The sequence below is a fragment of the Armigeres subalbatus genome, chromosome 1 (assembly GCF_024139115.2).
Source record: "Armigeres subalbatus isolate Guangzhou_Male chromosome 1, GZ_Asu_2, whole genome shotgun sequence".
Taxonomy (NCBI): Eukaryota; Metazoa; Arthropoda; class Insecta; order Diptera; family Culicidae; genus Armigeres; species Armigeres subalbatus.
In genome coordinates this window covers 192,438,682-192,466,070 of record NC_085139.1, presented here as the reverse complement: position 1 = coordinate 192,466,070, position 27,389 = coordinate 192,438,682, and the positions used below count along the sequence as shown (strand labels likewise).

Below are 27,389 nucleotides of genomic sequence, written 5' to 3'. Positions count from 1 at the left end.
CCTAAACTGATTTGCTCGCAACAAAGAGCATTCGTCGCGTAATTCATTGTTTTTTATTATAAATGGATTTTTTAGATCTGATGGTGTCGGAAAGGCAGTAGGCCGAAACGTCATTCAAAATCTGAAGTGTGAGTTCAGTTATCACCAAAAAATATCAATGAACTAAAGATATATAATAAATGGACTGGATCGGACTATGGGCTCGAAAGTTATGGCCATAATGCAATGTTGGCCCGATTTTGTCACTCCTCAATTTTGTCTAGCCCCATTTTATCACGCTTTCAACCCGATTTTATTACGTTTGTGACTCGATTTACTCCAAAATAGTTTGAAAATTTGAGTCTTTCTTTTTATTGTCGTAAATAATGCCACAAACAACAATGATTTTCATGAAATGATTTTCACCGCTTGTGGTTTATTATAATTCAGTTTTGAGTATCTGCATACTGCACAATTCCTTTTGGACAAGAAATAGCGGCTACCGTTCACTCATTTTTCCTTTCTAATACACAAACTGCTTTATATTTGTTGAATAAATTGAATAAAAAAAAAATGAAATAAAATAAAAGTTTGATTATTCAGGGTTTTTGGTGAACTACTTCTTTTTGCCAAATTTCATCTGAATTGTTAAATTATAATGGGAATTATAATTTTAATTATAAATTAATTAAATTATAATTTTCGATAAAAGACATTTCAACGAAATATCCAGTAAATTAAATTTGTTTTCGTTTTTGTTACAATATGATGCTTTTGGAATCTGTACTACATTTCTCTGGCTGTTTCAGAAGTTCTACTCAGTGATTTTCAAACTCCAGATGCTAGTAGTTCTTTTTTGATCATTTTAGAAAATCTGTTTTGCGTCCACTATTCTGTGATTTGAATATACTATTGAAACCTTCATATGACCATTAAAGTTTTATCCATCATCAAACAGGCTTATTGCAAGCCAAAAAGTGACCAAATTCTGTAAAATATGACAAAAATGAATGCCGAAAATTGTCGCCATACCCCATTTGAAGCAACAGAACAATATTTTTCTTATCTGTCTATGTGTTTATGTCAAATACCACCATTAATTCTCGGAACTTTTTCAAATCAGCGTATGTTACATTTTGATCAAGCTGAGAAAATTACCGTGCGGAAGTTTTCAAAGTTTATTTTTATTCCTATTCAGAAACTAATTATTTTTATTGCAATTAAATACACCTAGGTCATGCTACTTTCGTCGAAATGTTACGCGTCTCCGTACGCTGCATTGTTGATACGTCAAAATGTTGCGTCACGTTAAAACGTTTCACGCACATGCGACAAAAAAATGCAACACTTACAACACGACGTAACAACATTTGCTGCAGAAAAACAAAGTAAAATGTTTTTCTTAACGAAAATCAGAATATTCAAGCAACATGCTTAATTTTGAAATCAGTGATGAAAAAAAGCAGACGCACGTTTTAAACTATTTAGTTGTTCGAAAAAACTTTTTAAAGTACATTTTCTGCTAAGCGGTGTATGTGCAATATTTTCAACAATGATGTTACACTGTTTTGCAAAAATTGATTTACATTTTTAAAACACATTTTCATGTAGCTTTGAAGATATACACATTTTTAGATGAATTTGATGCCATATGCTGTTGAAAACGGGTTTGTTTACAATTTGCGACATACGCCGTCTTGAAAAAGTACCTGAGAATTTGTTAATTAATAATGAATGTCAATACCACTATTAATTTTGACCATAAATACCACAATTTTCATACTGTGCGCTTTGAAGATTCAGATTATGTGTTTTAGCGCAACTCTTTCAAAACATAGTCAATGACGGGAAGAATTTTTTGTTTGTCTTGTCTTGTATTAGCAAACTTTTTTTTTTTTGTTTTAGACGATTTTTTTGCTTGTGAACAAGAAGTGGCTTTTCCTAGACAGTTTCGATAAACGATTATTCAAAAGATAATGTCGATTATGCTGTCCGACCTGATGTCTGGAAATAAGCTTGCTGCCTTGCTTGATAGAGCAGCAGGATGTGCTTTTCTAACGTGTAACCTGTCATATGGCGGGTCATATAGCAAAAAATGGCCGAAAGTGTGAAGTGAATAATGATGAGACGTCTCACGAAGTACAAAGTAAGAAATCAGAAACGATGTTACGGTACATTTTATCTTACTTGTGACAAATGTTTGAATGGAATTGTGTAGGGTAAGGTGGGTAGACTTGATCCCCGGGGAGACTTGATCACCCCCTGTTTTATCGAGAACTAAAGTAGTTTTGTTCTAGCGTATTTTTTAGTATAGATCCTCTAGACAAATGAACTTTATGTGGTGAGTTATTTTTTGGATTGACAACCTTATTTATTCTGCAGGGCGGTTTGTATGTTTTGACCTTCCTAAAGATTTTTTTATTGGCCACGCAAAATTTGAATAATTTTTCATAACAATGACCAAATGCTTTCGTTTTTTCACAGCACAAAGCCATAAATGTGCTTAATGATTTGTACTGATGAAAATGTCAACATTCCATCAAAGTTTTAGGATATTTGGATTTGAAGTTATTGCCTCAATATGGGGACATTTGATCCCCCATTAGTCACCCATACAAAAATTTGGCGAAAAAAAAAATAAATCTGTTCACAGGCTTCTATTTTTTTGTAGATTTGACAGATTTGATGAAGGGCTGTCAGGAAAAATTATTTATTGCATAGATATCATAGAAAGCGGATCAAGTCTCCCCAAATTTTAAAATTGCATGTGCTGTAGAATTCAATAACAAAAATCGTTCATGTATACGCACAGCAATTCGAAAATTGCGCGTATTTTGAAGGAAAAATATTTAAAAATCTGAGGGCACCTTTCTAATTTTATCAAAGCAAGTTCTTGGAGAGGGATCAATTTCCCCCGAATATTTTAAAAGTAGATTTTTAACAGCACTCTAAAAAATCGATTATGTATCAATAACAACAATAATTTAAGGACTGTCATACATCAGTAAATTTAAATACTATATTTTTTAGAGAGTCTGTGTGGAAATCGCGTATGTTTATTTATTTTTGGCTGTGATACATCGGAAATTAGAAAAGAGGATCAAGTCTACCCAGTCTCCCCTACATACTTACCATTTCTGCATGTTCTGTGTTTGGACCTGAAGACCTTAGACCTTTAACCTTAGGGATTCCCAGACACAGACTCTAAATTGCTGGCTCCACATAGCCCAAAGGTGCTGTTAGATATTCTTTCTTTGGAGAGATATTACAGTGTTCGATTCAAGTTTTTACGATTCCATTTCAATGCTTCCGATTAAATACTCATTATAATATGAATTACTTCAAAATGGAATGGAAGGATTGAGGATAATAGGATTATTACACACCTTTGATCATTTCCGTCGATTTGGATGCAGGGCCGCGACGCAGGTGGCTGATGGTGTGGTTCTTCCTTCGGATCTTATTTTCAGCACTGCGGGGATCCGTTTGTCATAGGGATTGGCATCATGCGGCCAGGATCCGAACGGAGGATTAGGATGGCTCCTCTTTCGATGTGTTGGTTGGCGATCGAGAAGTTGTTGATGCGCTGTCGATTTGACACCCGATGTCATTGTGTGATGTGTGTGATGTTACGGGTGTGATGTTGATAGATCTTTTTTTTCGCTTTGTTAATTTTAATTCTATTATACTGAAGTTCATTTCTATTTTGAAATTTTATATCATAGAACAGTTATTAGCAGCGATCAGGATATATTTAGGATATCATTAATTATGTACAGCATATTTAAGTTAGTAATAAATGTAACCGTTTTGACGGATTACAGTGCCCAAATAGGATCGAAATCCTAGACAAAAATCAGGCTATGAATACAGCAACCTGATTTCTGTAGATAAAGCGCACAAATCGCAATAAAAATATATTAGCGGGTTTGTCTGATGGACCAGTACCTTTAATGAAACCTCGTCATATCTAGCATGGGGCTACATTGGACGTTTCCCTCAGGGGACAAGAAATCGTTTACTATTTTAATTAGTTGATTGTTTGTTTACTGTCTATTTTGTATGTCTGTAAATTTTTTATGTAATATGGCTCCCCGAAGAAAACTTTGTAATTCAAGTGTTGAAGACAAGATTCTTCACTTACGTAGATGTAAGTTAAGTCACTTAAGTTAAGTTCTATCACCTAGTATGGTGTTCCTTTCCTGTTTTTTGACATATGTATGTGAAGCGTCAGGAACTAATTTTCGTTTATCGCCTTTTGGTATCGTTACCATCTCTTATTATCGTTACCGTATCATTAGCAATGCTCGAAGTTCATCATTGCATGGATTAATTGTTTGACATTGCATAATTTAAGTTAGATGAGGAAGTAATCGTCCTCCTCAACACCTTTCCTCCAATCGTTTTGACAAAATCTTTAATGAATGTTCTGCGTCTGGAATCGAAGCCGAAAGCCTGTAAGTAGGCAAATAAATGTTTATGTAGTGAAAGGTTCAAGGTGCCCCAATAGGATCGTAATCTTAAACACAAACTAAGCTATGAATATAGCAGCTTAACTGCTGTAGACAAACAGCAATCAAAATGCATTTGCGGGATTTGACTGATGGACCAGAACCTTTATGAAACCTCGTCACTGTCTCGTAATGGGGCACACCTTGGACGTTTATCTCTGGGGACTATTTTAATTCGTTTATTGTTGTGTTTATTGTCTATTTTGTATGTCTGCAAATTTTTTATGTAATAACGAGAAGTGAAAAAACTCTCACTTCCCCTCTTCTTTTTACTTCACAATTTCCCATTATGCACTTCGTACTTCTCATTTTGTAGTGGGATAAATGAGGAGCGAGAAGTGGGAAGTGAAACGTCTTACTTCTCACTTCCCCATTTTTACCTCTCGTTTCTCACTGTGAATGGTGAATATAAGGAAATAAGAAGCGAAAATCCTCACCTATTCCTAACAATTTTTACAGTCCTTTAATAACGGCTCTATCAGTTTTGAACTTGCTCATAATCATAATGTTGTAGAGTTATCCTAAGATTGCTATGCATTTTCTCTCCAGAACTGCTTAAAATCTGAAACTACTACAACGAACAATGCATAGCCTAAAACAGGGGAACGCATGACAAAAAGTTTCCCTGCACTCAAAAGTAGTTAATCCTAATTAAAAATCAGTATTTCCAAAATAAGATACCGTCCACATACCAAATTAGCTCATCTTCGTTCGGAACGCCAACCATCCTAAGCAAATATTTACCCCAGAGAAGTGAATCACTTCCCTCTTTCTCAAAAGGCACACATCACCTCACACACGCGTGCCGAGGCCGGCGTCTACTTTCCCTACATGAAGGACATCAAATCGCTCCCTTCCAGACTTCTCACTTCCCCGATGGGAGTGGATGTGCGTAACATCCTTGTTTGGTACTTATTTTATGGCCCCGTAAATGAATTTACCATTCGTTCTTCCCTCCTGGCTCCACTTCCATCAACAACAAAAAATCAACAAGCCATCGCAACCGGCGGCGGAGACCAAACTGGGTCCAACTATTTTAACCTGTGAGATTCGACCCGGTGTTCTCGGCTACCCTTTGCCCACCGGGAATGTCCAAGGGGGTGGATGAAAGAAAAATAGAACCCATCACCCATTCCGACCTTGCTCGTGATCGTGTGCGTGTGTGTTGCTGATGCAGAAGGCAGGAATCCACTAACTATCAGGGTATCGCCGCCGCCCGCCGGAAGACAGAAGCTTCAAATTCTCATAAAATGGTCCTTATCATGTTGATGAAACAAACGTGATGCTCCGCCGTTGTTGCGGACAACTCCGGTACGGTGAGGAGTAAGGGCGGAAAAAGAATTCTAATCAGCTACCAATTCCCTTTCTGAAGTACGCGTTGATAGAATGCCGAAGGGAAAAAGCAACACATGTTACGGGAAAGGTGGGTGACTACAGTCAGTGAGAAAGATAGTGAAGATGGAGTGGAGAGTATTCTAAGCACGTTGTCGTTGTCCGAAGAGCGGCTCAGTTTCTTTTAACGATAGGAGTGCTTTGGGTGGAGCACATGTACATGTGAAGATTCCTGCTAGGGTTGAGTAGCAGCAGGGAAAAGTCGGAATGTGAGGGAAATTAATTTTAAATCAAATATATGCGAATATTTCATGACCCTTACATGTTCAGTTGAAGAGTACTCATTACTATCTCCTTTTATCTCAAATGATATGACATCCCTCACTGGGACGTTACCGTCACGCAGCTATGTATTCGTTAATGCAGCTTAGTTATCAACTGGGAGTTTCCTAAACTAAATTAGAGAGACCCCAATTAACACTATAAAATGTACTAAGTATGGATCAATCGTAGTTGATCGCCTATTCCTGGGTATTGACCACTCGACACGGACAATAATTTACAATGTTATGAAAGCTACTCTGTCCATGATTTCATAGTTGACGTATCAACCATTCAAAGTTTCAGCGAGTTTGTATTCTTTCGATGGGATTAAAACCCGCGACCCTCAAAACGAGGTTTGTGGGTTCGAATCCCAACGAAGGTTTTAACCAATACAATTTTTGCAAATACTTTGTACAATACATGCACATCGAGTTTTTACAACATTGTAGATGTAATAAAACTTTTTGAGACACCGGGCTGCATAGACCTCTTCCGTAGAATAGATGAATGCAATCATATTGTTTATGCATGTATCAAATGTCTTTGTGGTTTGATTTCGTGCTATCATTGAACAGAAAAATCATGGTTCCTTTCGCTGCTCATTCACGTGCTTCCAATAGCTGTTAGAATCTGATTTCGGTTTGTTCTGTTTGTTACGTGGATAATTGATGTAACACTCTAAGCACAGACAAACAGACATAACACATTGAACATTCACTCATCAAATGCATCGTCATTTAAACACTAACGACATCCGTTGATTTCAGTTAGTTGGGCAAATCACGAACCAGATGGCGGTAGTGAGCAAATGTCAAACTCGAGCTAATCCGATGCGCGCGCCACTAGTGACCGATTGGCCAACTAATGATTATTTGAATTGACCAGTAAATCAGTGAACGATGAAGATTTGACGAGTGTTATGTCTGTTTGTGCTCTAAGCTCATTTGCTTGTAAAGGATGTTTACCCTCACGGAATCGTTTCTAGCAGACAGTAACCCGTTTCTACAAACTAATTGTGTTTTGGTCTTCAATTGCACTTCATCCACTGATAATTCAGTACCAGAATGAGTCTGATGGCTGGAACAAGGAAGACGAAACGAGATTAGAAAGGGCTTCAATCTGCTAAAATCGTGGGCTTTGGAGATTGGTGAGAATTTCAGAACTGGAACAGGGAGACTGGTCAGGTGACGAAGAGTAACAACAGATACTTATCTGAGATGGAGTTTCGATAGATGTCGGCTCTTTTGTCGGCCTTAGCACCAGAACGAATGTGAATGCTAGAAACGGCATGTACGACTGAGTTGAGAGGATTAGGGGCTCCCTTAATGTAATAGGTAATGCATTTTGGTTGATAATCCGTGCTGCATTGGCAACCTTGGGTACACATCGTCGGCATATGGATTGAAACAATCGCGCACTAGTTCAGTGATTTCATCCTACGTCATTACTAAGCGGATGGAAGTCTGGCAAATAAAACCAGAAGAGTTCGTATAAAGGCTCGGTCATCGATTTGGAGCTGTTTAGGTATAGGAATTGGACCGTCCATGCATCTACGTTTATGTGTGCGCATAAGAATTCGTGAGTGGCTGAGACGTGCACTGACAAGTGACCGAACAGGTCATTTGGCCGAACAAGTCATTCGGCCGAATAGGTCGTATGGCCTAATATTTCGATAATGGCCATAATCATTTCTCGCTTCTCACTGCCAAAAGTGAGAGATGTGAGGTTAGAAATGATGAATGAGAAGAGAGACGTGTCTCGCCTTACATCGCTCTATCCTCTTTTTACAGTGAGAGTTGATAAATGAGACATCTCACTTTTCGCTTCTCATTTTCCACTTATTATTTCTCACTGTTAGAAGAGAATAGTGTAAAGTGAGACGTGAGACGTCTCACTGCTTACTTCGCACTTCATACTTTTGAAAGTGGGAAGTGATTAGTAGGAAGTGAGAATTAAGATGCTTTCTTCGCAATACTCACTTTTCACAGTGGAGAGTGAGAAGTGAGAAATAATTAGTGAGAAATGAGACGTCTCGCTTCTCACTTCCCACTAATCATGTTAAACTTAATCTGTAGATTAAAAAAACACTTTAATAAAGATTAAAAAAAAATCCCACTGATCATTTCTTACTTCTTAATTCTCACTTAAAAAAGTGAGTAGTGCGAGAAGAGAAATGAGACGTCTCACTTCTCACTTCTATCTTCTTATTTCTCATTTCTCTCCGTGAAAAGTGAGACATAAGTAGTGAGACATCTTACTCCTCTTTTCTCACTCACTTCTCACTGTGAAAAGTGGAAAGAGCAAAGTAAGAAGGGAGACGCATCTCTTCTCACTCACCATTTCTTACTTCACGTGAGAAGTGAGGAATGAGAAATGATTATTGATAAATGAGACGTCAAGTCTATTCTATCTATTCGGCCAGATGACTTTCGGCCAAACGACTCTTCCCCACTTTGCCGAAAATGTTAAGAGAACAAATCGACCCACTAATCTGAATGCCCACAAACACAGCTGAATGATTGACCATAGTAACTAAGGCATGTAACATAATCTGAGTTGATGTTTTGACATTATTTGCAAGTCATCGTAAAGAAAAACCTGGAGGGGCGATGGTCCACCTCATAAGAAATTAATAATTTGAAGTGCGATTAGGGTATGGGAAGTGCACCGGTTTTGGCCACCTTAGTGCCTAATTTGGCCAAACCTGAAAAATACACATTTATCCGAAATAATCGATCGGTTAAAAGCAGTGTAGAAGCGTGAGAGATATATCTCTTGTTGGAACTAATAAAACCCTCGTGAATTGCTTTATTTTTGAAGTTATTCGCAAAATTGACCAAATTAGGAACATGGCCAAAACCGGTACAGTTCCCCTATTTAAATTATAAATAGTTTATCTCATCCTGTCCTTATAGGGCACTGCACACTCTGCTTTGTCTCTTTCTCGCTGCAAAGATTTTAGAAAACAACAAGGCCAGTAAACGTCAAAATTCATGAGGAACAAAAGAGAAAGAGATGTTTCCGGGCAGTGCCCTATATTTGATATTAAGCTTTTCGGTCATTTAGATGGAAAGTAGGCTTTGGAATTAGAAACTATCTGGAGCGACCAGATGCTGGTCGGCGGCGTCATAAATTGCACCGCACCGCGATGTCATGTAGTGCACTAGCTGATTCAACTTTGGGCTCTGCAATGCGACAAGATGAAGGTGGCCTGCGTTGTCGAAATTATCACTTCTGTCGGCGCGATCACGCTCATCTCCAGCGTACTAACCAATCCGGAAATGTTTTGTTTGTTTGTTTGTTTGTTTATTACTGACACGTTACACCAGAGGGGTGCATTTGTGTCAAAAAATAAGTTCTGTTACAATTCTAAAGTTTTTCGTACAATTGTGTTTGGTACAAATAATTCAATAGGCTTTCAGTTGAACTTACTGCATAACCCAGGGCCTCGCGTAAACTATCGCCGATGTTATTTTCACGTCTTTCCTTTTCGTGCTTCTTGCATTCTAAAATAAGATGCCGAACATCCAGCACGGTTCCGCAGCATTCGCAGATTGGCGGGGGTTCCTTTTTCAGAAGAAACGAGTGAGTGTACCGGGTATGGCCGATTCTCAACCGCGTTAAAACGCGCTGATCCATCGTGATATTGTGGTCTGTCCATCTATAGGTGTCGTTTTTCACTTCTCTTAATTTTGCATCTCTGGATTCGTACCATTCGTTGTCCCAGTGACGACGTATGGCATGCTTCACAACTTTCAGTGAGTCCTCGCTTGGAATGGGTATATTCATAGGATGTTGGCTTCTCGCCTCGTTAGCTAGGCGATCGGCTTCCATGTTTCCAGTGATGCCAGCATGCCCTGGAATCCAGCAAAATCGTACAGCTTTATATTTTATGACGTTTTCAATATCTTGGATCCACGGGTGTCGGGATCTACCTGCTTCTAAAGCCAGCAAGCAACTAGCCGAATCCGTAAGGATCACTACATCTTCAATATTTGGGATCGAAACGGCCATCTTAATGGCGTATGCTTCCGCAGAGAAAACGCTGCACTCTTTCGGGAGGCTATACGTCCTTGTGAACCCAGTGTTGTATAATGCGGCTCCTACGACATCTTCACCCTTGGAACTGTCGGTGTATATAACTGTCGAGTGGTGGAACCTGGAAGCTAGTAGCTGTTGAAAAACTGGTCGTACTTTCTCCGGGGGGTCACCTGCCCGAACAGTTTTCTTCACACAACGAGAAATAGCGTTACGGAGGGAACTGATCCCTGCGGCACTCCGTTTTCCAGTTGGTGTTCCCGAGATAGATGTCCTCCCATGGACACTTGGAACGTTCGCTCCGAGAGAAAGCTTCACAGCATGTTCATCATCCGACCTCGAATCCGCCATGACTTGAGAGTAGGCAGTATGCCATGCCGCCAGGTGGTTCAGTGAGGCTATCAGGCAGTGCTCGTCAATGGTGGTAGAGATCTCTCTAGTTCGGCAAAGTAGGTACCTATCGGTGCCATGGCCTGAGCGGAAAGCGTGTTGGCGCTTATCGAGCCGTCCCACCGATTCCAGCTCAATTATCAGTCGACGGTTAATTATCCGCTCCAGCAGCTTCGCCATGCAGCTAGTGAGTGATATTGGTCGGAATGAATCGGGTCCGGGCTCGTGGCAGTGTGGTTTTGGAATGGGAACGACAATGGCGTTTCGCCAGCTGTCAGGAAACTCACAGTTGTGCCAGATTTTATTGAGCAATTTAAGGAGTGTTATCTTCACGGATATGGGTAGAAGTTGAAGCAAGGGATACCCTATCGAATTGGAACCCGTAGAGACACTTCGCCTTTTGTCGAGGGCCCACAATAGTTCATTCAGGGTGATGTCTATATTGTACTCATCACCGGTATTGGGCGAAATTTCTATAGACCTTCGTTCTGCTACTGCCTTTGTCTTCTGGAATGATGAAGGGTAGCTGGAGGTTGCTGATCTCTGGCTGTAGAACGTCGCTAGTTCTTCCGTTACTTCTTCAGGGTTATTCGTGAACCCGTCCACTTGCTTGAGTACTACAGTTCGCTGTTGCCTACTGCCACGCAAGGTATTCACTGTTCTCAGGATAACCAAATGTTTTTCCAACGAAGTTTCAGCGACGAAGCGGCCAAGTGTGCTACACGACTGCAAACCCCACGCGAGATGGTGGGCATTGAAATCACCCAGGAATATTACCGGACCCTCCAGCTGCTCAAACAGTTCACTCAATGCTGTCTGACACTGAACAGAGCTCGGCGGAATACATATTGACACAACAGTTATCTGAATTGGTGCGTGAACACGTGCTGCAATAAGATTTAAGGTGGTATTGATTTGCAAACGCTCGAAGGGAATGCCTTCCTGGATAGCAAGGCCTACTCCGTGTTGCCAATAATGGACGTTGTTTGATTGTAGGAGCAACGTATAATTCCTGCCGATTAGATTCGGCGATACGACCGTCTGGTTGACCTTAGTCTCCTGGAGCGCGATGACTGAAGGTTCAAGGTCGGCGATGAGAAGTTTCAGTTCGTTCATGTTCGCTCGGAGTCCACGCAGGTTCCACTGCAGGGCAAAGCAGCCGCCAGAGCGACCGTTCGTTGCAGATATTGTTGTAGACGATAAAGAAGAAGCAGATTCTCTTCGCATCGGCGCTCTTTGGTGCGAAGGGTCGGCTGGAAAATGAGAAGGGCCGTAGTTTCTGCTAGAGAGCTTGAGCTTGCGCTGGATGGACTGCTCGTAGTTGCGACTGCATTATGACCAGATCAGCTGTTCTTGCACAAGGAACCAACAGATGTTTGCTTGGGACTAGCACACATCTTCAATGTGCAAGTACTGGTGATCTCATTTGATAGGTCATACTGGCGCCTGCCACGTCAGAATGCAAGTCAATGTAGGGAAGGGGGAGGAAATGATGATGCAATCACTCGCCCACTGCAAGCCGAATATACCTCTGCACTTGCCACGAGTTCATGCGGAATTTGTTGGAATTTTTGGGTTAGGTTGGAGAGGCAGAGGTCCGTCTTGGTTAACGAGCTGCCAATGTGATAGATAGGAGAAGGTAACTGATGGAATTTCTAATTGGATGTAGGAAACGAGCTGCATAGTTCATTTCCAATTCTAGCAGATTACTGTTAGAATACTCAAGTTGAAGGTATAGGAATAGTAATGGAAACGGTATGGAAGTCCATTTCCAGTTCTAGCGATTGCTAGAACATGAGAAATACAGAGAAAGATACAAAGTAGGAGAATGGAACGGACCTGGGATTGAACCCACGACCTCCTGCGTATGAGGCAGAAGCAGTAGCCATATGACTACCAAGCCCTCTTCGAAACAAGAGAGATCACGCACTGAACTGAATAATTTTATTACCGGCCGCGCAATGCAGAACACAATAATTCGTCCGACCACGCGATCGTTCTGCTGTCCGAAACATGAGAGATCACGCACTGAACTGATTAATTTTATTACCGGCCGCGCAATGCAGAACACAATAATTCGTCCGACCACGCGATCGTTCTGCTGTCCGAAACATGAGAGATCACGCACTGAACTGAATGGGCCGTAGTTTCTGCTAGAGAGTGAGAAAAACTAGAACTTGCCTGTGGGACGGTTTGTCCCACAGTGCCAGCCGCTGTCGAAACCATTACACTAGTTCTACCAATACCGACAACAGCCGGCACTGGGGAAATGCTTTGTGTAATATTCGCTCGTCGTATGTTGGATGGTCCTTCTCCAGGGGATGGAAGTAACGTTTTGCGGTAACCTGTAAATATATCAGGCGCAGCAGAATCTGCCAACGGATGGGAATATATAAGACTGACCTGTGGGACGTCTTGCCCCATAGTGCCAGCCATTGCCGATACTACTACACTTTTGTTTCCAGATCTACCAGTAACAGCCGGCACTGGGGTAAGACTTTGTGTAGTATAGTCAGCCGGATGACACCATCTATGCTTCTGGCTCCAGCATAAAATTTACGTTATTATTTTGCTGTGGGCGTTATTTTCTGATACAATATTGTTACCAAATATTTAAATTTGTTTTGCACCGTACTAACCGTGTTGTGTTGAATGACGGTCTTATTACAATTAAATTGAAAATCGAACACATTTTTCACAGCACGGAATAGGTGGTATATAGCGATAATAGTAATAAAATCATTCAAATCGCTCAACAACAATTACTCCATCACAGAAAATTAGTCCTGAAATGATGTTTTTGTTTACTAATTTTGAATTGTCAGTGGGGCCCACCGCGCGCTAACCCCAGAGATGTTAGCCACCATTTTTTCCCATTGGATAGATAGGTGATGACAGTAGGGTGAGTATAGTCGACTCCTTCGTTGCTCGATGTGGTGTAAGAAATTGGTGCTGAATGTTTTTTGTTGGCGTGAGCTCGATTCCATCTGTTTGTGTAGAGTAGCGGCCAGGGCACAGAAGGGCTATTCCTTCTCCCTGTTGTCTTTCTCGAGTTTACTGAGTTATGATTACATTGTTGTTTCCATCGGCTACAGAGGTGAATTCACTATCAGCTGCTCTTCGCTGCTTAAAGCTAACACGGAGGTCAGGGTGGTCCACCAGTTCCGGCGAAGGAAAGGTCGGCACTGATGGTGCCCTGACTACTAGAGGCTATCTGCGATGTTGTCCGCCCTTATGACAGGCATTCTTCTACGTGCCTCCGCAAACTTCGGGCAGTCAAATCCAAGTAACATTTTAAGTTTTATAATGCTCTTAAAGACTATAATTAACTTCACAAAAGAGTTATAAAACCAGTATAAAACCTAAATGTTACTAGGGATATCACGTGCTCTGGAGTCTCCTCTACGTTGATACACGCCGGGCGGTATGGCGATGACGCATGGCCACCTTCCATTATCTGCATTGTCCCACTCCTGCTGCCACTTCACCATAGAGTTCTGTTTCACCGCCTTCCTCACATTTCTGGTATCCCTCCGTTGGTAGCACTCAATATCCTCTGCTAGGGTTATGCAGCTTTGAATCATCCCTGCAATAACGCAAGCTGCCTCCGACGAAATAGTTCGGTACGCAGTCGCGACTCGAATGGCCATTAGACGAAACACGCTCTTCAGTTTACTCCGATTTTAGTACTTACGTTTCGTCTTGAGCGCATCTCCTCAGGCTGGAACTCCGTACCTTAGTATCGAGTATCGAGTACCTGTCGCAAGAAGACGCCTACTGCTGCCTTCGGACCGCCAACGTTCGGCATGATCCTTGCTAACGCACTGATAATTTTAGCACCCTTTTAACAGGAATAGTCCACGTGGGTGTTGGAAGTTCAACCGGTTATCAATCATCACACCTAGATGTCTCAGAGTCCGCACCGACGGAATGTCGTGGCCTCCATTCACCCAGGTTTCTACTGCGTCGGGCACTTCCACTACCAGCATTTCCACCTCCTCCTACGACTCACCGGTTATCGTTAGGACGACATCATCAGCGAATTCGTAAATATTTACACCTTTGGACAACTTCACCGTCAGCACCCCGTTGTACATCACATTCCATAACGTTGCAATGGGCCTAGTATAGACCCTTGTGGAAGGCCCGCCGTCACCCTGACCGACTTCCACCCCGAGTTCGTGTCGTAAACCAGAATCTGGTTGAGGAAGTAGCTCCTAAGGATTTTACACAGGAAGTCGGGGATTCGCATTCCATGCAGCGCTGCGGCGATGGCCTCCCAGCTGGCACTATTGAACGCGTTTTTGACGTCAATCGTCACTACTGCGCAGAACCGATTGCCGCTCCTCTTCTTCTTGGACGCCCTCTCTGCATCTTCAATGACTGTCCTGATTGCATCCACAGTCGATCTGCCTTTGCGGAATCCGAACTGTTTTTTTCCGATAGGCTAGTCTCACCTCCGTGAACTGTGTAAGCCTATTAAGGTCAGTCCTGATAGAATCCAAGTTTCAGTGTTCAGCGTTTTCAGGGGCACACCACTCGATACGGAGGCGGCGGACAACCGTCATTTTGTTGATTCAGCTTTGCTGCGTCGCAGCATGCGTTAAAAAATAAAAATGACGGTTGTGCGTTGCTTCCGTATCGAGTGGTGTGCCTCCGAAAACGCGAGCACTTTGAAACTTGGATTCTGTCTGGAGTGACCTTACGGATAACCCTTCCCAGAAGCAGCCCCAGTGTATCCAGCAGATATGTAGGCCTATACGATGGGGCCCCTTCTTGAGGACTGCTGGAATACAGTCAAAGCAGCCATTAACGACGCAGCGGAGAACAACGTCGGGTATATGGGACGAAGTCGACGGAACGATTGGTTCGACGAAGAGTGCAGACAGATTCTGGAGGAGAAGGGCGCAGCGCGGGCGGTCGCGCTGCAGCAAGGTACCCGGCAGAACGTGGAACGTTATAGACGGAAGCGGAGACAGCAGACCCGCCTTTTTCAGGAGAAGAAACGCCGCCTGGAAGAAGCGAAGTGCGAGGAGATGGAATAGCTGTGCTGCTCAAGATACACGCAAGTTCTATCAGTAGCTCAACGCATCCCGCAAAGGCTTCGTGCCGCGAGCCGAAATGTGCCGGGATAAGGATGGGAGCATCTTGACGGACGAACGTGTGGTGATCGAAAGGTGGAAGCAGCACTACGAGGAACAATGACTACGTCAGTTCAGCGGACGATGGAAGCCAACTAGCCCCCACCTTGATGGAAGTTAAGGATGCCATCCAACAGATAAAGGGTCATACACATATTAGGTAAGCACTTATGGGGGAGGGGGTCGGTCGTTTTCTTACGCGCCATTTAAATTAAAAATAATTTGTATGAAAAAATCTTACGTGGATGGTTTAGGGGCCGTACATATTACATAAGATTTTTTCTGGCTTTTTCGAACCCCCTGGTCGAAAAATCCAGAAAATGCTTATGTAATATGTGTACGGCCCCTAAAGACCAATAAAGCAACCAGTAAGGATGGTATCGGAGCTGAGCTCATCAAGATTGGCCCGGAAAAGCTAGCCACTTGCCTGCTCAAATTGATAGTCAGAATCTGGGAAACTGAACAGCTACCGGAGGAGTGGAAAGAAGGGGTTATATGCAAAATCTACAAGAAAGGCGACAAGCTGAAGTGTGAGAACTTTCGAGCGATCACCATCCTTAATGCCGCCTACAAAGTGATCTCCCAGATCTTCTTCCGACGTCTGTCACCATTAGTGAATGAGTTCGTGGGAAGTTATCAAGCCGGCTTCGTTGACGGCCGCTCAATAACGGACCAGAGCTTTACTATACGGCAAATCCTTAAAAATGCCGTAAATACCAGGTCCCAACGCACAATCTGTACGTTGATTTTAAGGCGGCATACGACAGTATATAGACGGCATAAAGCTATGGAAAATTAAGGACGAGAACAGCTTCCCTGGGAAGCTTACCGGACAGATCAAAGCAACGCAACGGTGGATGGTATGCAAAACTGTGAATATTTCGGGCGAACACTCCTATTCGTTCGAATCGCGCCGGCGACTAAGATAAGGTGATGGACTTTCGTGCCTATTATTCAATATTACGCTAGAAGGTGTCATGCGGAGAGTCGGATGTAACAGCCGGGGTGCGATTTTCAACAGATCCAGTCAATTTATTTGTTTCGCGGATGACATGGACATTGTTGGCCGAACATTTGCAAAGGTGACAGAACTGTACACCCGCATGAAAGGTGAAGCAATAAAAGTTGGACTGGTGGTGAATGCGTCAAAGACAAAGTACATGCTTGTGGGCGGAACCGAGCGCGACAGGGCCCGCCTGGGGAGCATTTACGATAAACGGGGATACTTTTGAGGTGGTCGAGGAATTCTCTACCTTGGATCCTTGCTAATGGCTGATAATAATGTTAGTCGTGAAATACGAAGGCGCATCATCTGCAGAAGTCGGGCCTACTACGGGCTCCAGAAGAAACTGCGGTCAAAAAATATTCCCCACCGCACTAAATGTGTCATGTACAAGACGCTGATAAGACCGCTGATCTACGGACATGAAACATGGACAATGCTCGAGGAGGACTTGCAAGCACTCGTAGTATTCGAGAGACGGGTGCTTAGGACCATCTTTGGCGGCACATAATGAACCACGAGCTCGCAAACCCAGTATCCAGAAGGTAGCTAAAGCCGGAAGGGTACGATGGGCAGGACATGTTGCAAGAATGCCGGACAGCAACCCTGCAAAGATGGTGTTCGCTTCCGATCCGGCAGTGGAGCGCAGCGAGCGAGGTGGACAGACCTGGTGCAAAACGACTTAGCACATTTGAGGATGGGGAGATGCGGCCTCGAACCGTGTATTGTGGTGGAGTCAAATTGTTGATTCAGTGTTATCTGTTTAGATGTAGACTAAATAAATGAATCAATGGGCCTATACGATGCTGGATTCCCCGGTTTTCCTGGTTTCGGCAGCAGCAACAATCTCCTTTGACGTCCTCACGTCTGTGGAGTGGACGTCCTGACGCCCCTAACTAGCTCACCTTGTATTTCTCCCAGGGTCGACTATCATCCTGCTTAAGGGGCACGCAACCTTCCAGGTAGACGGAACAATAAAGAAGAGCTTCAGAAATAGCACAGGGATAGCTTCCGAAATCAAAAGACGGACAGGTACATTCTAATTCATTTTGTTTTTATTTTAGGTTGAATCGTGGGTTAGGGTTAAATGTTAGTAACGTTGCGGCCGATCGGAGTAGTTGGGGCCCATGGTTGGCATGCTACAGGTAGGGTAGGTGGGCGTTCAAACATACCTTTTCCGGAGTGGGGGACTTGGGTGGTCACTTCCGGAGTCTTGGCGAGGATTCGGGGATAGAAGCGGGCCAATGCTAGAGCGATCGTTCGGTATCGTCTGAGCTCTTGATGCAGGACTCTTTGCGGTGTTGGATCGTACGCGATGATCATGGAGGACCGGAGCGAGCGCTCCGTTCAGAAGAAGCTCGGGTTCGAAGGAAAGCGATCTACGTCACCCGGTTGGCGGCGCTGGGTGGGTACCTGGGCCTTCGCTTGAGAGGCTTTCCTACAACGGCGGGGCTAGCCTGGCCACAAGGCGGGATCGATGTTTCGACGGTAATCGATGTTCCGGCTGGGTGTGTCGAGCCTGCTCCACCACCCTTCGGGAGGGTCGACCGGGACGATGACCGGTGAGAGCGATCCGAGCTGCACGGAGCGGTTTTTTTGGAGTGGCCCCGGGTTCTTCGCGGTTGGCGTCGCGTGGCAGAAAACCTCGTGTTGGCGGACGACAAACTTTGAGGTTACCCTGGCCGCTGTCTGCTTGTCGGCGGCGTACCGACCAAAAGTTGACGTGTGGCTTCCTTTGCTGCGAGGGGTATCGTTCGGAGCTCTTTGCACTCCCGGCTTCACTGACCGGCTGGGGCCATATACTCCTCTTACGTCCAGCTACGTGTCGACGCCGCACCGACCAACGTGGAGGGGTTGCGATCTTCCACAGCTTCACTAGCGCTACAGGCGGCCTCGGAAATCTTCAAAACTTGGCTGGTTTCCTAACGCGTGTTTGGTGACCTCTGTCTTGGCCCTTGACGATTGGGGTCCTCACTTTTCAACGCTAAACGACGGCGGTTGGATCGTGAACTTCGATCCCGAGAAAAATCCACGCGGAAACTCGCTACTTTTCGACCTCTTCTCGTGACTGGTCTGCCGTTGACTCCCCGGCTGGTTCCTCTTTTTTTTTCCTTTCCACCTTTCTATCCCCCTCCCGTTTCCTCATACTTTTTTGTCTTCCTTCTCTTTCGATTGTCATTTCGCTCCGGATGTATCTCTTCGCCGTCGCCGCAGTGGAGATGTGAACCGGTGGCGTGGCCGGAGATGTGGTCGGAATAGCCACATAATAACTATTTTATTTATGTGCCTATTTGCTAACTGAGGTGCTTCATGCATAGCCTCACAATATTTTGTTCTTTGATTAGTGTTTGGTTAGTAAGAGGTACCGTTTAGTGCATTCTGGCTGATAATCCTTGAAAATTGTTATCGTCTGTAACAAGTTTCTGGATCTTACACGTATCCGGAAAGTTACCATCTACTAAACACTTCTGCAGCACCATCCTGAACAAGCCCGGAAACGCCAAAATCGCGGATTTTAGAGCTACATTTGAAATTCCATCTGGACCTGGAGCTTCATCTTCAAACTTTTCGCCACTGATTACAGCTCGTCGTTGGAGACTTGCATACCTGGAGCGATTACTCGGTCTTCATCTTCGTACGGCGTACGCGGCCACGTCGTAGAACGATGCTGCGGGAACAGACGATGATCTTTAGCTTCCCCGGACACATTTCGGCTGGCGTCGCAGGACCCCTGATCTTCTTTGTCACGACTCGATAAGCGTTACCCCAAGGATCAGCGTCAGCTTCCCGGCACAACTCTTTGAAGCAGTTGGACTTGCTGATTAGGATCGCCCGTTTGAAAGCCGCTCTAGCTTCACAGAAAACTATCTTTCGCTCCTTTCTGACCATTTCAGACCTTGTTCTCTGTAAGTATCTCCTAGCTTTTAAACAGGCAGCGCGAAGGTTGGCAAGATTTTCGTTCCACCAGTAACTTGGCCACCGGCTATTCGTTGGCTCCAGTTTCCTCAGCATCGTCGCATCGCATGCCCTCGCTAGCGTTTCCGTCAACTGGTCTGCGTCAAGTTTTGATTGTTTTGAAGCGTCTCAATACGGAAGCAGCGCACAACTGTCATGTTTATTATTTCAGCTTTGGTGCGTCGTAATAAAAATAACAGTTGTGCATTACTTCTGTATCAAGTGGTATGCCCTTGAAAACGCTAAATTTGGATTCTGTGAGGAGTGTCCTTAACGAAGCAACTTCGGTCCGAATTTTTACAAACGTTGCACGACTAGGGACACGGCAGGTATTTTCGTCTGTTCGTCATTTCGATAGGAAATGGACAGTGTTTAGCCGAAATGAATATGTTACGAAGTGAAGGTGACAAAGAAGACCGATGGGTTCCACCATAAACATTCGATTGTTTAAAACTCTGATAGATTTGGTGCACTAATAATGAGCAATTCCTCGCTGATTAGTACCGATACTAACATCAGAGAGTAAATTTGATGTCCAATCTACAATTCCATCATATTAATCTTCTGCCTTGAAAAGCTGGGTAGCTTTACTATCTACAACAATTCAAGTTAATTAATTTAAATTTGTTTGCCACGACGTGGACCGTTTGTGCTCTAGACGATTTGATTTTCCCAACGATATTCACTATAAATGCCAAACACTTGTTTATCCATTCGAACTCTTCCACGAGTCAACTGTTGGCTGATGGAGATAGGCCACCACCGCCGCACCGCGGCTAACTAATCCCAAAATGGCCCGGATGGAAAACTATATTTACACGGGGAAGCAATACCTGCCGGCAAACAACGCCAAACAGCGTCAAGGTTTACTGTCGTATCTTGTTTGCGCTGAAGTCCTGCCGTTCTGCTTTTCTACACCCACAAAACGTTCATGTTCATGTATCGGAGAGCTCTACTAACGTGACTCGTTGCATGATTTGCAATTAGATAAACTTTGTTTGGCTTTTGGAGTGGAGTGTTTACTTATTTCCAATTCTCGTCCTTCACCTTCCATTGCAGAATCGAGCAAGTGCCCCACTCCGGGTTGCGTTGGATTAGGACACGTTACCGGTCTTTATTCTCATCATCGCAGCTTGTCTGGATGTCCCCGACGGGACAAGGTGTCATCTGAATGTAAGTTCGCTTTTGTTTGGTTGCTTTCACCTAATGATTGTCTTTTTTAATTTTTTGCAGTATTAGCACTTCACGAGACAATTCTTAAATGTCCAACGCCTGGCTGTAACGGACGAGGGCACGTCAGCGCTGGCCGCAACTCTCATCGCAGTCTATCGGGTTGTCCAAAAGCAGCCGCCAGTAAAGCAGCAGCTCGTGAACTCAAATATCAAAATGGTTTGTTGTTCCGTCAAAAGCTTCATTCTGCAGTGTTGAACTACCAACAGTTGAACGAATACCGATCTTCATTGATCAATCAAGTACAACGTAGTCGCAGTAACTCTCCTGAAGATAAGTCAAACCGCGTCCCCGAAGAACCACAGAATTTGAAAACAACTGAACGAAGGAGGGAAGAATCCCGGGAAAAATCTCCGGAGAATAATTCACAAAAATCCGGGCAGGAGACCACCCCCATAGTCAAAACAGAAAAACCAGACTTTGACAGCGAACCATCAAACAAAGACACCATGCTGGACAGCAGTAGTTACGGTCGCGAGACTGACTACCGATACGGTCAGCAACAACAATCACATCAGCAGTATACGAACACTCACATGGGCGGTTCCGCAGTCGGGTATGACTTCGGGACCTATCCAACTCGAGCTTACGATTCCGGAGCATTTGATAGGTATGACCCTGGATACGGTTCCACTACCAGATACGTACCGTATGGTTTGATGGAAGACTACAACTCCTCAACGGCGGTGGGGTTTCACCAGGCCTCGGGTCAGACTTCCAACCTTGGCCTAACGGAGTCGACCCAGCCAGTACTGAAGCAGGAAATGGACGAAAACAACAGTTCCCAGACTGGCCCGATATGCCCTCGACCGGTGTATCAGCAACAATACGAGCCGAGCAACAACAACACCAACATCAACAACAGCAGTTCCAGTACCAATACCAACAACAACAGCAGCAACAGTATCCCTGGTGGAACGGCAGCTCAAGCGGTGGGTCCTACTACGGTGGGATCGGGATTTTCGGCGATCAATTTGAGCGTGAAGACCGCTTCGGATATGGCTACGGAAACGGCTATACAGGCCAGTAGATCCCCGAACAGAGAACGCGATCCAGCGATAGATCTGTCAACTGGGAACATTACTTCGTCTAGAAAAAGTCCAAGATCTTCTGATGATAATAATTTAGGAACACCAGCAGAGAGTCCGCAACGCCAAACTCTGGATTTGAGCGTTAATCGATTGCCGAATAGGTAATAGAAACATTAGTTTCCTATTCCACATGATAGTGTAGTTATTTTTTTTCACATTCGTAGTACTGCGAGTCCCCACAGCAATCATCGGGCTTCCTCTGGATCGCCCGTTCCGAGATCCCCGCAAGCGGAACCAGTCGACTTCAGCGGTCCTCCACGCCCTGGTCTGGGCTTTGGCTTCATGGCTCCACCACCGGCCATGGGCTACAGTCGAGAGTCCACACCGGATAGTGCTTCCTCGCACTACATTTCCGATGGCTATCGAGATCACAACGGTGAGTAGCCACTCTTTCTGGAATGGAAATTTATAGTGGATGGTGCTTTCAAAGTGAAAACATTAAAATGATTGCCTCAAGGGGACATCAAAAGGCATCAAAGCGAAACATCATAACGACCGTCCCACAAAGGGTGATTATTACTATAGCCAGGTGAAAAATGCCCCCCGGCTGCTGCCACCCACCGACGATGCTGGTCAACATGAAAAGAATGCATATTATTCCTGTTTTAAAATATTTTCTCCTCGAGTCCTTCTTTTTCACTCGAAATGAAACCGCCTGGGTTCGACAAAAGAATTTCACTCTCCATTGCCCAGCTAATGAGAAAGTGTTTAACACAGTCACTGCCTTTCATGTTCGTCGGAGACAAAAATTTATGGAATTTTTGTGGGACTTCTCTGCTTGAAAGATTTCTAATTATGTAACTACTGATGTTTTTCTGCAGGTTACAGTCCCCACCCCGGCTACATGGAGTATGCAGCTAACCCGACCGGTTACCCTGGCTACGGTGCTCCGGCAGGGGCTTACCAGAGCTGTAGTCCATACGGTGCTCCACCTCCGCCGCCTCACCATCACCATCTGTACTCGTCCGGGGCGGCGTACTCGACTGCTGGCGGTCACTATTCGATGCCACCGCCGAACCATATTCCGTCCCAGGAGCGACTGCTGCAGGAAGGGTTAGTCCAAACATTTTGCGTAGGTGCAGAGATACAAAGAAGGTGCTAACATGAATTTTGGAAACATTTCAGATTGACGGGGCTCGGCCGGGCGTTTCACGCTAGCTCCCAAGAGCTGAAATGTCCGACCCCTGGGTGTGACGGTTCCGGCCATGCCACTGGCAACTATTCGTCGCACAGGAGTTTATCCGGATGTCCGAGGGCAACCAAGCCGAAGAATAAACCACGGGACGGCTCGGAGGCGGAACCGTTGAGGTAATTGTGAAAGATAGGATGCGATAAATCCATAAATATATTAAATCCGCACTTTGGTTTGCTTAATTTATTAGTTTGTAAGGTTTTTATGCTGTGCGGAAAAATAATGAAGAGAGTTGTGCGTTGACAACATGCGCATAAAAAAACACATAAAGTGATTTTTCAGTTCTGATAATAATTCATTTCTACTTTCTATTTAACTTGTTCTTATTTTATTGATATTATTGAAGCCTACCGGTGGTCATTTAGTAGATATTGGTTTAATTTGAAGTTCAACGCTGTTTTGCCTTTCTTGTACTCTACTACGGACGGTTATAGGATCAAACACAACAAACTTTTAATTTGAACCCTAAAAACACAAATCTTTCAATGTTTAGTACAAAAAATGCAAGCTTTTCATATCAATGCTGTAAAAACTAATGCAGAATTGTAAGATTTCAATACAATGATTATATTGAAGTCTATAAATTTTGTATATTGCAACTGTGTGAAAATCTGTCATCGATTGATTGGGTGTAACAATTGGATGTGCTTATATGTACAAATTTTATTGGCACACCTGTTGACTTTCTTATACACTAAGTACGAGTAAAGGCAAAAACGGGGGGCGCCCCAAAACGTGGAGGGTTACTACCCCGAACAAGGGTAGTGGGGCTGGGAAGCTGAACCCCGGCCAGATACCTCCAAAACCGGGGGAGGAAGGACCTGGAAAGGTCCGTCCACCCAGGAAAGACGGTGGTAAGGGGTTACGGCAGGCTGAGAGCTCTCAGCCACACCAGACCAGGGAAATAGAGGGGGATGACGCCTCCTGGACCCTGGTCAAGAACAAGAAGAAACCGAAGACGTCAAGGGCCGAAAAGAAGGCCCAGGCGAATGAGGGTAGCAAGAAGTCTAGGGTAGGCGCCAATCGCTCCAGGGGCGATGCTCTAGTCATCAAAACGGACGAGGCTAAGTACTCGGACGTCTTGAAGGCGATGAGGAGTGACGTCAAGCTCGGTTAACTCGGGCGCCGACGTACGTCGAATAAGACGTACCCGGATGGGCGAGATGATCCTCGAGCTAAAGCGGGGCGTCTCGCAAAGGGCGCCGCCTACAAGAAGTTGGCGGAGGAAGTCCTAGGCGAGACGGTCAAGGTGAGGGCACTCACGACGGAGGTGAATCTAAGGGTTAAAGACCTGGACGAGATCACCGAAGTCGAAGAGCTCGTCACGGCACTGCGGCTTCGTCATTGCCAAAATCAACGGGGTCTTCTTCTGCATCTGCTATGCGCCTCCTCGATAGTCGATCGAGCAGTTCGGTCGAATGCTACACTGTTTGACGGCTAACTTGATGGGGCGTAGGCCGGTGGTGATAGCGGGGACTTCAACGCTTGGGCCGTGGAATGGGGAAGCCGATCCACGAATCAACGGGGCAGATCCTGCTGGAATCACTGGCCATGTTGGATGTGGACTTGGCTAATGTCGGTACCAAAAGTACCTACAGCTGGAACGGTGCCGAGTCGATTATCGACGTTACGTTCTGGAGCCCTGGCCAAACGAGTAGTTCGAACTGGAGGGTAGATGATGGCTACACTCACAGCGACCACCTGGCGGTTCGCTACAGTATCGACTATACGACCAGCATTCAGCGGACGGAAGAAGGGGCGAGGCCTAGTCCTCGTATGTGGAAGACATCATACTTCGACGACGAGGTGTTTGAGGAAGCGCTCCGCCGCGAGCACAATACTCTCGGTCTGAGCGGCGAGCAGCTGGTAACAGTACTCTCGCGTGCATGCGATGCCACCATGCCTAGGAAAGTCCACCCTAGGAATGGGAGACCACCGGCTTACTGGTGGACTCAAGCAATTGCGAACCTGCGCCGCGCCTGCCTACGGGCAAGGAGGCGGATGCAGCGCGCACGCACAGGAGCGGACCGTGTTGAACGACGGATCGCGTTCGTGGCTGCTAGAGCCGCTCTGAAGACTGAGATTAGATCAAGCAAAAAAGCCTGCTTCGAGGGCCTGTGTCAAAGTGCCAACGCGAATCCATGGGGTGACGCCTATAGGGTCGTAATGGCCAAGACACGTGGGGTGATGGCCCCTACAGAGCGGTCTCCAGAGATGCTGGAGAGGATCATCGCGGGGCTCTTCCCACGTCACGACCCAAGTCCCTGGCCTCCCTTTGTGGAGCTGCCAGGGGCCAGGGTGGCCGACGAGGGAAGAGTAACTGGAAAACCACTGGGGATCCGTCGGCATATGGACCAATATGCCTGCTTGATACGGCGGGGAAGGTGCTCGAGAAGATCATCCTCAACAGGTTGTTGATACGCACGGAGGTGCGGATGGTCCATCGAGTAACCAGTTTGGCTTGGAAAGGGTAAGTCGACCGTAGACGCTGTCTTGTCGGTTACCAAATCCGCGAAGATAGCTATCCAGCGTAAGAGGAGGGGAGTTCGCTATTGTACAGTAGTGACTCTCGACGTGAGGAATGCTTTCAATAGTGCCAGTTGGGAAGCTATTGCAGATGCGCTCCTGCGTCTTAGAATTCCCGAGAACCTGTACAAGATTCTCGGAAGCTACTTCCAGAATCGAATACCGTCAACTGGGGGGAAGATGATCATTTGATGTGTCAGTCAAAAGTGACAAATTTTTTTATGAAACGGTAGTCAACAATATTCTCCGTTCAAGTAATGTTACCGCTAGGTAGAAATCCGAGTTTTTCGATTATAATCATGAAAATGTATTTTGTGGAAGAAAGAGAGAGATAGTCATAAATGACGCTATTTTCGTTTCAAATATTGACTTCGTAGACTTCTTTACGTAGTAAATTCAACATTCATACAAATAACCTAGTGTATTTTGACTACTAGGTCATAATGATTTTAATAGAACTGTCTTGATCAACTTCACCCCAAACCAGATTACTCAAAAAATGTGTGATAATTTAATTTATTTTAATAAATGCGAACGCATTTCAGAAAACTAAAGTTGTTGATTATTGCAACGTATAGCAGTACATGTTTTGAAAATATTTGTTCCGACTTAAAATGTAAACACACATTGTTATTGCATGTTTTGTCTTAAAAATGATCATCTTCCCCCCAGTTGACGGTACTGGTATACGACACGGAGGCGGGGCGGAAGTGCGTTGACATAACCTTAGGGGTTCCGCAAGGTTCCATACTGGGTCCGGTGTTATGAAACGTCATGTACGACGGTGTCTTGAGGTTGAAGTTCCCGGTGGTAATCGTCGGCTTCGCTGACGATATTACGCTGGAGGTCTACGGCGAATCGATCGAAGAGGTGGAGTTGACTGCAGCCCACTCGATCGCAATTGTGGAGGAGTGGATGAGTTCCAGGAAGTTAGAACTAGCTCACCACAAGATTGAGGTGGTTGTTGTTAAAAACCGAAAGTCGGAGCAACAAGCTTTGAAAAGGGCAGGCAACTGCGCGGTCACCTCTGAATGCGTCATCAAACTCTTGGGGTTAATGATCGACGATAAGCTCACCTTTGGTAGCCACGTCAATTACGCCTGCAAGCGTGCCTCCACAGCTATAGTAGCATTGTCCCGGATGATGTCCAATAGCTCTGCGGTTTATGCCAGCAAGCGCAAGCTTCTGGATAGCGTTCCTCTGTCCATACTGAGGTATGGGGGGCCAGCTTGGGGCACGGCCCTGCGTATTAACTGCTACAGAACGAAGTTAAAAAGTACGTATAGGTTCATGTGCCTAAGAGTTGAGAGCGCGTACCGTACCGTGTCACACGATGCATTTTGCGTCATCACCGGTATGATGGCTATTGACATCGTTATCGGTGAAGACATAGAGTGTTTCAAAATGCGCGGCACGAGAGGCATCCGTAGGACTGTCAGGTTGGCCTCAATGGTCAAATGGCAGCGTGCGTGGGACAGTTCCACTAAGGGTAGATGGACACATAGGTTGATACCGGAGATAGGTACGTGGGTCAAGAGGCGCCATGGGGAAATCACTTTCCACCTGACCCAGGTCCTTACAGGCCATGGTTGCTTCAGACAGTACCTACACCGGTTCGGACACTCGGCCTCGCCCGAGTGTCCGGTGTGCGTAGGTTTAGAGGAAACGGCGCACACG

General features: G+C 44.9%; 1 protein-coding gene across 2 annotated transcripts in view; it reads left to right on the top strand.

Annotated features, from left to right (window-relative positions):
- Positions 1-27,389, top strand: part of LOC134209374 (suppression of tumorigenicity 18 protein-like) — a 74,859-nt gene that overhangs the window by 30,366 nt on the left and 17,104 nt on the right. For both annotated transcript variants that reach the window (XM_062685362.1, XM_062685367.1), the window contains exons 3-7: positions 20,733-20,846; positions 20,907-22,095; positions 22,159-22,370; positions 22,816-23,047; positions 23,120-23,302. In XM_062685362.1, coding sequence (XP_062541346.1) covers positions 20,733-20,846; positions 20,907-22,095; positions 22,159-22,370; positions 22,816-23,047; positions 23,120-23,302 — 1,930 coding nt within the window. The remainder of the gene's footprint in view (positions 1-20,732; positions 20,847-20,906; positions 22,096-22,158; positions 22,371-22,815; positions 23,048-23,119; positions 23,303-27,389) is intronic.